Raw genomic sequence first — 15,788 nt, 5'->3', positions numbered from 1 at the left:
GCCTCAGCCAATGAGACTCCTTAGAAGATCAAGTATCAGTATAAGTCGAGGACTTAAGAAGTTTCAAGGTTTGCAGAACCTTACAGCCTGTCTTCGACATCAAGACACTCTCTTCTTTCGGCTTTTCTGAGGTAAGAGTTTAAAAGTTTGGTATATTAAAAAAAGTAAAGACAAGGCTGAGCAGAGAGTTCTTTCCCTGTGCTATTTTAGTGTTAATAAGTTCAAGTCATTAAGAGTCTTTTTTTATTTATTTATTTATTTATTTGCTATTTGGTGTTATTTCCTCTTTCACATGTTGTAGTAAATAATTGTTGTAGAATATAAACTTGAGCTATGTGTGACTGCAATATGCTCACAGATTTCACCTCAGCTGACAGCCTTGATCATTTGAGGGTGGGTGTGGGCACTTTTCTAAATAGGATGGTTCTGTCTCAGTGTGGCGCTTTGTAGATAACACACTAAGGCCAACACAATGCAATTCAGTATTTACACATTGTTGGCTTCCTCTTTGTCCTATCCTGTAGATCACCACTAATGATAACAATGACAATAGAGGCTTAACAAAGAACAGCTGACAGCAGATAATAGCACAAATGGGGTGATAGCATTAGAACAATGCTCTAATGATTTCTCAAACACGCACTAGATAGCTGTCATTTTGACACTTATGCAATAGATTGCATAATTGTATTTTATATTGGTTCTGTTTTGATGTTGACTTTTTGATTCACGTCAGAACAGAAACACATAAATAATCTGTCATTCCTTCCTTTAATGGCTCATAATAATGTAAGCAGACAGTCATGCCCACATAAGGCAGGGCTGACAGGACCAGAGCCTCACTGTCAAAAAAGAGAGAGAGCTGATGCTGGGAAATCTGATCATGTGTTAATCTCCAAACGCTTCTGCAGCTGTGCTGGAGATATGAGTCACAGTACACACACACACACACACACACACACACACACACACACACACACACTTCTAAAGCTATATTAGTGAGGACATCTGGTAGATGAAATAGTTTTAATACTAAGATCATACCCAAAAGCTTCCATTAAGTAAACTGTAAATAAACAATTAGACAAAAGCACAGCTTTTTTTAATGTATGTTTTATTAGTGAGGATATAATCTTAACTTTGGTTCTAACAGCTATAGCCAAACCTGTACACACACATTCTGTCATTTAATTGATTTTATAAAAAAAATTTAAACATTACCACTAAACTGTCCCATTTTAGAATAAAGACATTATTTAGTATGACCATTTCTTTTGAAGAGCTTCTTTCTGTCTTGAGCTCATATATATATTTTGCTCTGCTTTGATCATTTGTCATTTTTTTGAAGAACTAAAGACTGACAGTAAATGTTGCTTTTTTATAGTTAACTGGAAGAAAAGATGCCATAAAATGTTACGAGTTGCTTAAAATATTTAGCACATTGAGGTGCCTTTTTACACCTGTCAAGTCAGTGATTAACCCTGTCACAGTGATACAAAACCAAGTCTGAAAAACAATTACAAACATTCTCTCTGTCTGCTTCGTATAGGTCTAAAGCTCCCTCTCATCATGTCTGACACAGAGGACGTGTAAGTATTCTGATATTTGGTGTAATATATATATATATATATATATATATTCATGCTCTTTGGCCAAGACAAAATAATGATACATCATCTTTTTTTTCCTCTTCAATCAGTGGGGTCGAGGGTAAGTACTAAATTTGAATTCTTCTTTATATAATTATTATTTTTGCAGAAATGAATATGCCTTAGCCAGGGTTTTCAAATCATACGTATATGTATTGTCCAGTCAATATTAAATTGTCCAGTTTATTTTAAATATGTATATGTATTTTTTCAGTCAGCATCAGTGTTTTCTTGGTATGTCAGCAGTTTGATTATATTTAGAAACAGTGAGAGCCTTGGTGATATTTTTTTTTTGCAGGTTTGGCTTTGCTCTATTTAGCATTAAAAATTAATTAACAAAAACACATATTTCAAATATAAATATATCTATCTAATGCAAGAGGGGTGCCCTGAATTTGCCTGTAGTGACTGATATTGTGCCACCTGCTGTCTGGCAGCTGTTTCCTGAATCTCATGCCAGCATACTGCCTTCTGCCACTGCCACAGAGAGCTTTTTTAAGAACGTCTCTGGAGGTTGACATGACAAACGCATGCAGTGGCTGAGGGCAGTATTAATTATGCTCATGTTACTGGTGTTCTCTGAGGTGAATGCTCGTATGAGGCTAAAAAGGCCAGAGATCAGATCAAATTATTCATTTATAGGATTTATAGGATGATTCTGTACTAAACTGATGAGCACTGGCTCCACAGAACACCAACAAAAAAGGCATGCATTTAATGTATGATGTAATTCCAGTTATAATAGTACCACAAAAAGTTAATAAATAAATAATTAAATAAATAAATAAAGCATTTTGTAATTTTTGTATTCCTGTACTGCTTTCTTTTCTGGCATATGAAGAGTTCGAAGAAGGAGGTAAAATAATGAACAAACTAAAATAATTAAACACCACCACTACAACCAAACCAAGACGATTTGAAAATTAACTAGTCTTTTAATGTACTAATTCAACACAGTGTCCCCTCATTCATTAAAAACTGCCTGACGCTGTCTGTAGTAAGTTGTAACTACATCAAATAAAAAGAATTAACCGAAAGCAGAAAATGAATTGCTTAACTAATTCAAGAACCTTTCAAATGTCAGGCTTTTCATTTAACTCATCATAAGGTAAACTAAAACCATAAGCATATTAATCACATTTATAGTAGGAAATCTAACCAGTGCTAACCAGCCTGTGCTGCCCCCTACTGCTTGAAAGTTGCCTTTGATGACCTTTTAAGCAGAGTGCATAAAGCAGATTGGAAATATGTATGGCTGCTAAAAAGGTCATAGAAATAATCTGCTGGTTTGATGTCTTGTCTATGTTTCTGAGATGTTACTATGTGGATTTTATCTGTGCATACGGTGTGAAATTTATTCTAGTTTATTTTCCTATCAAGCACAAAGTAGTTAGAGATAACCTTAGGTGATTAGAATCAATGGCTTTGGCAAACAGGAAAAAACAAAGTCATTTCTTGTGGGTATTTTATTTGGCATGTGGTGGAATCCTGGTGTCTCAAGGTCTCATTTCATGACAGGTTCTCCCACTATGTGCATCCTCTCAGCCACCTATCCTATTTTATACATGACACACAACTCTCTCTTTCTGTCTTTCTCACTTTAACCAATACGTAATCTCCCATTTCTGAATGCTCCCTCTTCTGCAATGCATTAACTGTTGATAACCTTCCTTCCCCTGGTTGCTTGCTGCATGTATTATTAGCTGAAGAGGTAGTAGAGGTAGAGGTAGCCCCAGAGGCAGCTCCTGAACCGGAGCCTGAGCCTGTGCAAGAACCAGAGCCAGTGCCAGAACCAGAGCCAGAAAAACAGCCAGAACCAGAGCCAGAGCCAGAACCAGAGCCAGAGGTGCATGAGGAAGGTATGTGGCATGAATATTCATTCATCCTTCCCATTTCCCCCCAAACGACTAAAAACAGGCAGCGCACCTCATTCTGCTACCTAAAAATCAGTCACATTAATGTAGTTCCCCAGTAGTGCCCATCTCCCCATCCCAACAAAACTTTAACCACTACTGGCGGTACCTCCTCTTCGTTCAGGCCCACCTTGAGACTGGTGTGGTATTATCAAATGTTGACAGAGCTTAGATCCACGCCATTTCATTCCCTTGTGGTGCATATGAATTCTTTTTCAGAATTGGAAAATTTCCATCTTTACAAATGAGGAATATTTTCCAATTCAAATTCACTTGCAGACCAATGGGGAGTGAGCTGGAACGATCAAGTTCTGACAGACATGGTGCTTATCACATCTAAAATGCAGCTTTCTTTAGGGTGGATGCAGGAGGCCTGTAGTGTTGGGAAACAAATAGGAGTAGCAACTCTTCTAAACTAGTAGTAGCAACAGTCTAAACAGTGTAGCATTTTTAGTTATGAACGTTCTTATTTTTTTTAACCAAACACACTTTCTTTCTTCTCTATCATGTATTATGTATCATAATAAAAAGGCCCTGTCATTCAAACTGGTCCTTTAAATTAAGATTTACTTTCAGTAAATGATTCATTAGCAATTCACTTTTTGCTAAACATTTTGCAGCTATACGAAATGCTGCTGTTCTGTTCTTCTTCTCTTTTTCTAGTCAAGTATAATCCTATCCCACTAATTAAAGGGATAGTTCACCCAAAAATTAAAATTGGGTCATTAATTCTCACCTTTGTGTCGTTCCAAACTCGTAAGACCTTCGTTCATTTTCAAAACACAAATTAAGATATTTTTGATGAAATCTGAGAGCTTTCTGACTCTTTTTTGGGTGAACTATTCCTTTAAGATCCACATTGTTTTGTGTAGTAGATTTGAGGTAGATCTGCTTTGACTGCAAAAAGAAATTATATCATTGGTAGGGTAGGCAACTTACAGTAGCTTAACTGTAGATGAACTATTTTATATTAGGAGTAGCTTGACAAATGATAGCTTTCCCAACACTAGGAGGCCTGAGCTGATAATAAATCACACTACAGCTCCTGCTCTTGTCAATTATGCTGCGATACATATGCTTATCAGATAATCACTGAAAACTCTCTGCACATTTCTACATTGAGAATTGTCTCTGAGTTGCCGCCAGCATAAGCTACTTTAGGCTGCATCTTGAGGAAGATTCTATTTTATTGCATGTGTTATAAAAATTCTGCAACCAATGCAACTGTTTCAGTTGCTATACTGTTTTATAATATTCATGGAATGAATATTAAATGGTCAATGGTTAGTATATTCAAAATATTTTCAAAGGGACAAAAGGGCTATAATATGTTGTAGTAACTTATTCTAATTTCACTGGCTTAACACTGGAAAGGCTCTCTTTGGCACACTGAGCTATACTGAAACATTACTATTAAAATTAAATATTAAATGCTAAAATATTTACTCTAAAAAGCAAAATGCTGAAAGTGTCAAACAAGATGCCATCCATTATTAAGATGCTTTTGTCCACTTTGAAATACCAGTCAATGTTTTATGATAAAATGTATGCTAATATAAATTATTCGTCTATATCTGTTGTTATTTAGCTTATGTTCTTGCTCATATTGAGGTGTCCCATTTAAAGTGATAACGTAGTTTATTAGTCTGAATGTCTATTTATTGTAATTTTGTGTTTAATTGATTTCTGACAATGTATCCTCATATAAGTTGGCACCTCAATTTGAGTGTCCGCTCAGCTGAACTCTGCATCTGAGCACGCAGCCCTGTTTAGGGCAGCAAAAAGCACATAAAGCAACATTAATGTTCTCTATTTTACTCTTGCTTTCAACGCTTCATGCATGCAGAGGCCTATGAAGAGGAAGGTATGTTTGTCATTTTCTTGTATTTATCATTTCTGATTAGAAAGAAGGCATGGGGGAGGGGTTAATGCCTGCAAGGAACACAGTGAAATCAGGTCCAAAACTTTACAACATAAGATTCTGAATGGGGAGACACAGTAAACTGGCCAGTGTCGGTTGACACTGGCTTACCTTAAGCCAATAACAAGGGTGAAAGAATATGAAATGCTGACATTGCTCTGTGCTTTGCTTCTTTTTGCATGAATGTGCTACACCAGTGGAAGAAGGAGGACAAGATGGTAGTTTTTATTTCCTTCTGGAAAATGTCTGGTCTGGATGTGGCTTTTTGCTTGTGTTTTTGCTGTGAAGTTCAAGCCAGATAGTTACGAAACACTGCAATGGCTCAAACACCTGCAGAGTCTAGTCAGAGGTCCTTGATGACCAAAAATATATAACAAACTTAGATTTAGATGCTGTTAGTCAAAAGAGATGGGAAAATGAATGAAGGATAAAGAGATTAATCTTTTCCACAAGGCTTTGTTGTTATGTCAATTTTTGGAAGAGTCAGAATGGTCTTGATACTTGTCAGGAGTTCTGTGTCTGTTTATACGCATGTACTTATAAGCACCTCATGATCTGAATTCTTATGTAATGATTCTTCTATATTTCTTTTGATCACCTCTTTGTTTCACAACTTTCAAACTAACCCATTTATTAACATTACTTAAACCATTGAAATTAATATGTGTAATTTACTTTTTAAACATACTTTCAGAAGTTACATAGCCTACTTCATTCTTAAAGCTCAGGTAATATAAACCAGCACTGAGTTATTACTAAGAGTAACTCCATGTTCATGGATATGGCTAACAGAATTCCCACTGATTGTTAACTGAGCTCGTTTTATACTCTCTAACCATGTTACATATTCCTCTCCCTTTTTTATTTTTTCATAACAGAGGAGAAGCCCAAGTTCAAGTAAGTAGAATTGTCCACTAAGCATTTGTAATAGCTGAGCAGCCAAATTCAATGCTGCGATGCACTGCAACATGCACTAAGGAGCTTGGGAAGATTGAGATACCCAGAATCCCACTAAAACACATTTTGCTATCATTCCCTTCAGACCAAGTGCACCAAAGATCCCTGACGGGGAAAAGGTGGACTTTGATGTAAGCAAGTACTTCATTGGTTACATTAAGTTATAGTGTTACATATTAAACACTGTAAGAATACATGTTTGGGGTCATATTTACGTGTGTGCCAACAGGACATCCAGAAGAAGCGTCAAAACAAGGACCTCGTTGAGCTGCAGGCCCTGATTGATGCCCACTTTGAGTGCAGGAAGAAGGAAGAGGAGGAGCTTATTGCCCTGAAAGAGAGAATCGTGAGTGTCAGCCATATGTAACTTTATCCCACTGGATCAACCTTCTTTTTCAATGCAGAAGTAAGCTGTTTTCTGTGAATGTGCGAGCCTTTATTAGCCGCGGTATGGAAACAAACAGAAGATGATAAAATGCAGTAAACGGTAAAAATGTTTGTGCTATAGTGTGTTTATAATTAAGACAATACATCAAAATAATGTGGTAAGAAACACCAGTTTGTAATATCAAGCCATACAATATGGTATAGCTAAAAATAGCTACGAACACTGGAAGCCAGACACGTTAAATTTACGAAAAATTAGGTGGATAACAGATACACGGATACTCAACAAATAAATAAATACGTGGACATTAAATATTTGAGTTTAAAATCTTACCTGTATCTTATCTTAAAGCTTTCTACTTAAGTAACATTAATATTTAATATGAGCTCATTTTCAGTACAATTAATAACTAAGACGCAAGATGGCGCCAGCTGCGTTTGTAAAGTCTTTGGTTTGTATGAAGGGCAAGAGATTAAAGTTTGTAGGTGTAACGCGAGATTAGTCTGTTTTGCTATAAAAAACATTGCTATAAAATCGTTTTTGTAATTTGAAATAAAGCTTAAAAGGGTCTTATTATGCGTTTTCACTTTTTGAATTTTAGTCAGTGTGTGGTGTGTATGTTTGGGCATAAAAAACATCTACAAAGTCACAAATCTCAAAGTCCACTCAAACGGGAGATATTTCGTTTTAAAAAAATCAATTTTCAAGAACTACAACGAACGGCTCATTTTTACTACAGCGTTTGTTTTCTGTGTGCTATGCAGTGTTGCCAACTTGGCGACTTTGTCGCTATATTTAGCGACTTTTCAGACCCCCTTAGCGACTTTTTTACAAAAAAGCGCCTAGCGACAAATCTAGCGACTTGGAAAAACCTTATTTAGCTTATGAGACTCTCTGGTACTGCCGCGCGAGCGTGAAGTCGTGCTTTCCCAGCGCGCGCGCTCTCCCTGTCTCTCTCTATCTGTGTCTGCTCTGTTCAGTGAGCGGCAGAGAAGCAGCATTTTCAGATAAAAAAATATATTCTGATGCTTCTAACTCTATTTTACATGCAAGTATAGCTCGAAATCACAGCACAGCCATTGTCTTAATCATATGTGTATTTGATTTTTTTTAGACAATGTCGTGATTATGAATAACGATTTTAGTGTAGATATATCTTCGAGAGCTGGTTATATAGTCCTAATGGGCTGCGTTTCAGTCACTATTTCATATTTACCCCGTTGTCTGACAAAAGAAACCGTAAAATATATCAATATATCTATGAAATATATAAATGAAAACAGTTTTATTGAATTTGGCTGCATCAAATAGCAGGATGTGAGCACAGAGACGCAAGACAACACGACGTACTGACGTCATGAATATGCTAATGAGCGTATGACGTCATTTAGCGACATTTGGCGACTTTTCAAGCAGGGTTTAGCTTCTTTCCATTGAAAAAAGTTGGCAACACTGGTGCTATGAGGTCACAACGTAAATCCCACCTACGGAAATTCAAATCGTTTTTCGGAAGGTGAAGGTAAATTATGTAAAAATGTGTTTTTAATAGGACCTCTTTAAATAAAATAAACTATAAACATAAACAGAATAAATTTGAGATATTAGAATTGTCGTTTTGGCAACTAACTAAATAAGTTAATTTCTATGTTCATTGCATTAATCAAAACGAGTAGGCTATATATAACAACTCTGACTGAAATAAAAATAAAACAAAGCTAAATATATTTAGAATTTAAAAATGACAAATGCACATAAAATTACTAAAATTAAAATGAAAACTGAATATTACTTAGATTAGATACTAATATACACTATAGGCTAATATATAAATTATACTAAAATAACACTGGCCTATGAGCAGAATGATATAGCATTGCCATGAACGAAAGCGAAATATCCCATCGCTGAAGGCCGCCACTGACCAATCAGAATCAAATATTCCAGAGTGCCGTGTATCAGGATATTATAATGGACATCTTTAATATTTGTGTGTGCAGGAGAAACGTAGGGCTGAGAGGGCAGAGCAGCAGAGGATCCGCGCTGAGAAGGACAAGGAGCGTCAGGCAAGACGTGAAGAAGAGAGGCAGAGGAAGGAGGAGGCTGATGCTAAGAAGAGGGCAGATGATGACGCCAAGAAGAAGTCTGCCCTGTCCAGCATGGGCTCCCAGTACAGCAGCTACCTGCAGAAGGTTTTTTATCATGATTCTGTCAATCATCACTCTGAGTACAGTACTGTATACAATTGTGAAAAGCAAACAGGTCTAAGTGTTTTGTTTGCATATGGCTACAAATAGGCTGATTCAAAGAGGGGAGGTAAGAAGCAAACTGAAAGAGAGAAGAAGAAGAAGATCCTGGCAGACAGACGCAAGCCTCTTAACATTGACCATCTGAATGAGGACAAGCTGAGGTCAGCACAAATATCTGACAACTCTGTGGCTGAAAGGAAGGCACTTTGAGTGTATATTCTAAATGTATTTCGGTTTATATGTGTGGTTATAGGGAGAAAGCTAAAGAGCTGTGGGACTGGTTGTACTCCCTGGAGGCTGAGAAGTTTGAGCACATGGAGAAACTCAAGAGGCAGAAGTATGAGGTGAGGAAGCTGTCTAAGCACCATTTACACAATACGACATCTATAAACTTATTTCACTTTATGTTTCATCCTGTCCTACATTTGTTTTACTAGGGGAGATCCATTACTTTGTCAGCTGCACCATGTTTTAACCTAGGAATAGTTGACCCAAAAATGAAAATCTATGTTACGAAAAGAGATGTTAGACAAAATTGCCATCTCAATCACCATTCATTTTCACTGTAGGCCTATCTAAAAAAAAAAAAAGCAAAACAAATCTTACACAGAAGAAAGTCAGTCATACTGGTTTGGAATAACATGATGATGAGCAAATGATGACTTTCATTTTTGGGGGAACTATCCGTTCAGTGAACAAGCATAAAGATAAAACACAATTTATGTGCAACTATAATATTAGTCCAGCCAGCTGCACTCAGCTGCCCAAACAGAAAGTCAGTGCCTTTGTGTGCATTAGGGGTCGGGATTTTTCAGTTACTCTTTTTGCAGGTTACATCGACACAGCTGTCAGTGGTGACAAGTGACAGTTCACAAAAGTAAATCTTTTAGATCATTTATTGAACTTATTAATTTTCTAGAAAACGGATTCATTCAGAGTCGAAACACCACTACTGTGTGTTGCTTGAAGACACGATGGTTGATTCTGCTTCAGCATTGTTCTTGCTGGCAGAAAAAAAATATTAAAAATATTAGTAAATATTTTGGTGACATTTTGCCATCTCGATTAATTAAACGTTTTACCTTGATTACAATTAATGAATGATAATTTTAATTTTTTATTTTATTTTATTATTATAATTTTTTTTTTGCAGCCTTAGTTATAGATGAAAATCTGACTCATGATTGCTGTTGAATGTGACCTTCCTCTCAGCAATCTTGTCCTGTCACTCTATAGAGGTTGTGCAACCCAGATGCGTGGCCATACTAGTGATACTCGGATGTAAACAACAGCATGGATTGCGCGGTTAATGGACTATTGAATACGTTGTTCTGCTAATTTATGGTGTCTAAACCACAGAAAAAAATGTGTGGAAGCTGCTAAATCGAAATAGGATTCTTCCCTGGAAATCCTGGTTTAGTTTGGCCAACCACAAATGCCTTTTGTTTTTCAGACAATTTTTTGCACTCTTCTCGGTGATAACTTTTGTCAGTCTATAGTACTCCAAATGTTTTTCCCAGTCTGACTGATTAGTACAGCCCAAAACATGACTATAATTGACCATTTTCAGCAGCAATAATTAGCAAAATATACAAGATTTGTTCGGTTCTGTGGCATTATTTACATTTAGTGCCTCCAATATGGTTGATTCCATATGATTGATGATGCCTTTCACACAGCTCTAGTCAATAGTATGACATATGAAGCAAAGCTCACGTCTGTTGGTCAATGCAGCGAGTTTGAGTGACCAACTTGAACCTGCTGTAAAAACATGCATCAGTGAAAGTCTTTCGCCTTCATGTGAAATTCCTGATCACATGGATTTAATTTTTTTACTATATTTCGGTAACCGCCATATTGTGACCGCCCCTTAAGTAACTGTGTCTAAAATGTAAGTAACTAATTTATTGGACTGTTTTATAATAGCAATAGTGCATTCCCTCATTTGCATAATTCACTATGACAGCTTGACATTAAAAGAACATGAACAAATCAGTCATAATGACACATGTATGTGAGAGCTGGTGGTTCAGAGTGTGTGTATGTGTGGTAGTTCAGGTCTCAGCTGTGTTCTGGTGTTCTGCAGGTTACTACCCAGCGTCAGAGAGTGGAGGAGCTCAGTAAATAGTGAGTAACTGGAACTGTAGGAAGTTAAGGCTTTGGTCAGCAACAGGGACATGACGGCATGGTCTGCATGCATGAGACTCTCTGGTCTCCATGGCTTCTGGGAAACAGCTCGATTCAGACCACAGGTGAAAGGTCAAACTCCTAAAATCAACAAAAACAAGTTGATCTTTTTCACACCAACAACCTAAATATTATACAGTAGAGATGTGCTTCATATTAAAATGAAGTTAGTCAGCATCTGAGTTTACATATTCCAAGATGTTTCCCCTGCAGGTAAGTGTGTGTTACTGTTTAAGCTCAATGTCGTCTTGCTGAGGGATTCTCCATTACAGCACAAAACACACATGCCTGTGAAAATGCTGCTTTATACCAGCTCTTGACGCTGGCACGTCCTGAGCATCCAGCCAGAATGATTTGTGTGTGTTTGTCAGCACTCAGTGATAGAGGACAGATGTCACAATCCAGGATCCTGTGGTTAAGGTATGATCTGGCAGGTTTAAAAATGCTCATATGTTGTTTTCAGGTCATCTCTCTCAGAAACCGCATTGATGAATTGCAGAAGCAGTGAGTAGCTCCTTGCCACCGCACACAGTGCACGGATGGACTTACTACTGCCCTTCTAACTTTATTCTAATATTATTACCTAATCATTTTCACACCCATCGAAAACTCTCAAAGACACTGTCACATACATGCTGCCTGTCATATTGGATAAAAAGTTGGTTAACCGTCATTGGCAGCAAGACTTTACAAAACATGTCCTAAAACTTGATATAGGGCTGCAGTCTTGAAGCTGTTGTAGAGGTGGTAAGTATTTGGGACATTTTTGTAGTATTGTGACAGACTTACTGAAACATGAAGCCTTTGAGAGTGAGTTTCTCCAGAGCTGTATGAGTTTCGTCCACCCTAGTCAGTGAATCCACTTTGCAGTTTCCTCATACAAGCTCCCCTGAGTACGTTTACATGTACCTGAGTTTGATTTCAGGTGGACTAAAGCAATTCTTCATCTGTTTTAAATGTCATATAAACATGTTAGTCTGACTGAAATCACACCATTATGTTTTTTGTGAACTACCTAGATAATGACTTATAAACAAATCGAACTACAATTTGCTTCAATGAAGTGCAACTGCAAACTTCGTACTGGCAAGTAGAGAGTTATTACGACGTCACTCATTCAAGTTTAAAACTTAACGCAGATTAAACGTATTTATCCATTGTACGACAACTAAATATTTTACCCTGAACTACAAAATCAATGGTAAGTAGCACAGGTTTATTTGTACCAATAGCCAACAATTCATTGTATGGGTCAAAATTATTGATTTTTTTATGCCAAAAATCAATGATATTAAGTAAAGATATTTTCCTACCGTAAGTATATCAAAACCTAATTTTTAATTAGTAATATGCATCGCTAAGAACTTAATTTGGACAACTTTAAAGGCAATTTTCTCAACATTTTGATTTTTTTGCACCTTCAGATTCCAGATTTTCAAATAGTTGCATCTCAACCAAATATTATCCTATCCTATAACAAACCATACATCAATAGAAACCTTATTTATTTGGCTTTCTGGTGAAGAAATATACATTTATGACTGGCTTTGTGGTTCAGGGTTACATATTTTTGTTACATAAAGCAAACCGTACAAGTTGAGCAATTAAACATACTCCATTTGCTTTAGACTTACTTTCCAAACACTGATCTCTCTGTATGGATTATAGATATATGATATAATCTATAGGTCAGTGTTTCCAACATGTTTCAAATTGACACGCCACTTTCGTCGTCACAATTAGGCAACTTCACAACTCACAACTCCGACTCCACTTGAAGGCAGCATAAATCCTTTAAATATTTGCTAATGCATTGTGTCATATAAGCTGTCATGGACAGACAAATGACGACTGTAGTTTGATTATAACTGTTCATGTAAACGTACTTGATTTTTGTAGTGATTTACAGACAATGAAAAATAAAGCTCGCGCTTATATCGCTCAACATGCAATAGGTAGTGTAGCCTAAGTGGCATTATAAAATACTTGTTTATTTCAGATCTGGCTTATTTTTCATTGGTGCCAGCAAATCTAAACTGTGATGAATTTGTTTGGTATACATGAGGTAATGAGTGGTGTAAATGTGATGCGATAAACATTTAAGACTAAGACAGGCCTGTTTAACAAACTGACCGAGCTCAGAGAAAGAGCGGTAAGTCTTGCATGGAGTGAACATAATTTCAGTTTTATCTGCATGACAGACTTGTGTAGACACAGTAAGTGAGAGGAACATCCTACAGGACTGAGAAAACTGGGAAACAATAACATTTGGTGTGCTCTGTGTTAGTAACAGAGAACTTAAATTTGAGGAATGACACGGGATGCCAGTCCTGTATGGTGTTCTTTCACTTTTCCTCTAGCAGGTCAGTAAAGGTCATCACCACTAACTGCCACTCTCTTTGTCTGCTATTCAGCTCCAAGAAGGGCGCCGCTGCTCGCCGCAGAAAGTAAGCGTTCAAGGAGAAACCTACACTCGTGGTCAAGACAAGCCTGCTGCCTGTCTCTCCGAGCTCTGCCTTCATTCACCAGGCATCTCTGAACCCACTCATCGTTTGCAGTTTACCAGAGGCTGTCAAAGGCGATCTTCCACACCCTGCGTGACATTAACACTGTCTCGTCTTAGCAGTAGTTGCAGTAAGAACTCCCCCCCCCCCCTTGCTCTGTCTTTAGGTTCTCACCTTCCGTTTTTGTAAATAATGTTTGGCTCGCCAGCTTTACTGTTGCATCTGGCAGTTCAATAAAGTTATTCTTCAAGACTGATAACTAAGAACTGAGCATGTTTTTGATTATACTGAGAAACTCTCATGCTGAAACACTGAATCAAACTAAATATGAACCTTATCCACCTTATTTCTCCCATTTGTAAGTTATATAGGTGTGGCTTCCAGTCTCTTCCGTGTCCAGTCATTTTTAGCTCTAAAAAACATTATTTGAATGTATTATCTTAATTATGAACACTCTGCTTTGTATTGGAAACCGTTTTACCATTTACTGCATATTGTGATTAGGGGTTCAAGCACGTAGTGCTGAAATCCTAATGTAATTTTAAGGATTTTTATTATTCTTCTTCCATAAAACTGATCGTGCAGACCAAACCGTAAGGCCTAGAGAGCTGAAACTTGGTCAGATGGTTTAGCTCTACAGACCTTCATGGCAAAAAGTTACCAAAAGAATTTCGATCTGTGATTCACATTTGCAACAGGATGCAGGATTACAAAAATTGGAGAGTTTGACCACTGGGTGGCGCTGTAACAGGAAAAAAATGAAAATGCTACGCACCCAATAATCTGACTGACTTGAAATTTGGCATGCAGGGTCTTTGTCCAAGGTCCCATCCATATCTATGAGGGCATTGGCACATCTCAAAAAACATGGCCGCCATCAACCAATGAACTTTGAGCAACTATTAGATGAGGTTAGGAAGACTGATCAGAACGAAATTCGATAGGCCTGTTTGGCTCATGGCTCTATAGGTCTGTGAGAAATTTGAATGAAATCGGCCACTAGGTGGCGTTATTGGGTTTTACACCTTGTATATCACAAGATTTTTCACACATACACACAATATTCACATTATATGTTAGATCGCCTCATTTTGAAAAACTTTGCCTCTAAAAAGACTGCTGACATTATGTAAAAAAGCTAGTTTTTTTTTTACTTGTCCTAGAAGGTTCACCTGATTTCCATCAAAATTGATACAGACCATTTTCAGATCCTAACAAAAAGTTATCTAAAGATTTTTGATCGACTCAACTATTCTTGAATAACACAAATGAATTTGATAAAGGTTACCTGCACAGTTTCAGCACAGTGCCACCTAGTGGTCGGGAGATATGAAAAAAGGCTAAATGGATTTAAGTTTTTTGCAATTCTTTTTTTTAACTCTTCCTGGCCATTTGCCCGATTCACTCTTAAAGGGAAACTTTCGCCAAAATGCAATCTGGGGTGTTTTTTGTATTGTAAACGAGTCAAACTTTCATCTAAAAGCATAATTACAACAAATGAGCCACTTTTAAGATTGACCGTGATTTCGTTTTCTGGTCAAATGGCCGGTGAATGGCAGTGCTAGGGGCACCACTTTGAGCGCATCAAAATCGATATTTTTACAACACTAAGAAGGCTCGACACACCATGAAACTTTGCTCGAAGTATCGCCCGAAGTGTCGATCTCCGAATGCGACGTAATAGTGAGGAGAGTAAAGATGGATAGCTCCTAAGGCATATTTCCATATAAATGCATGGCTAATTCGTTGTTTTGGCGCAAGTGAAAAACAATATTAACCTTCTAGTTGTAAAAAGAGCCTCATATAAGAAACATTCGGAGATCGACACTTCATGACTGGCAAGATGGCTGCGAGCGGAAACCCAAACAGTGTAAGTGAGTTGTTCAAAACCTTTCTTTTTAGTAAACTCTGTGTACACAAACAATGTTCTCAATGCTCGAGTTCATGTGTAGAGACCCAGGCGATACTTTGAGCAAAGTTTCATGGTGTGTCGAGCCTTCTTAGTGTTGTAAAAATATCAATT

The 15,788-nt window shown here is 37.2% G+C and overlaps 1 protein-coding gene across 7 annotated transcripts; it reads left to right on the top strand.

Moving 5' to 3' along the window:
• Positions 1–1,554: 1,554 nt before the first annotated feature.
• Positions 1,555–14,024, top strand: tnnt3b (troponin T type 3b (skeletal, fast)). Of its 7 annotated transcripts, none has more exons than XM_073835998.1 (13): positions 1,555–1,589; positions 1,700–1,710; positions 3,353–3,508; positions 5,409–5,426; positions 5,681–5,701; positions 6,362–6,380; positions 6,526–6,571; positions 6,670–6,786; positions 8,826–9,017; positions 9,123–9,235; positions 9,328–9,418; positions 11,725–11,765; positions 13,676–14,024. In XM_073835998.1, exons 1-13 carry the CDS (start codon positions 1,570–1,572, stop codon positions 13,710–13,712), a joined length of 882 nt encoding a protein of 293 aa, XP_073692099.1. In that variant the 5' UTR covers positions 1,555–1,569; the 3' UTR covers positions 13,713–14,024. The 7 variants fall into 7 exon arrangements, with proteins under 7 accessions (XP_073692099.1, XP_073692098.1, XP_073692101.1 ...); XM_073835997.1 differs by lacking the exon at positions 11,725–11,765 and adding an exon at positions 11,161–11,201; XM_073836000.1 differs by lacking the exon at positions 5,681–5,701.
• The last annotated feature ends 1,764 nt before the right edge of the window (positions 14,025–15,788 follow it).

This window comes from Garra rufa, chromosome 3 (genome assembly GCF_049309525.1).
Source record: "Garra rufa chromosome 3, GarRuf1.0, whole genome shotgun sequence".
In the NCBI taxonomy this organism is placed as follows: Eukaryota; Metazoa; Chordata; class Actinopteri; order Cypriniformes; family Cyprinidae; genus Garra; species Garra rufa.
This window is presented reverse-complemented; position numbering and strand designations above follow the sequence as displayed.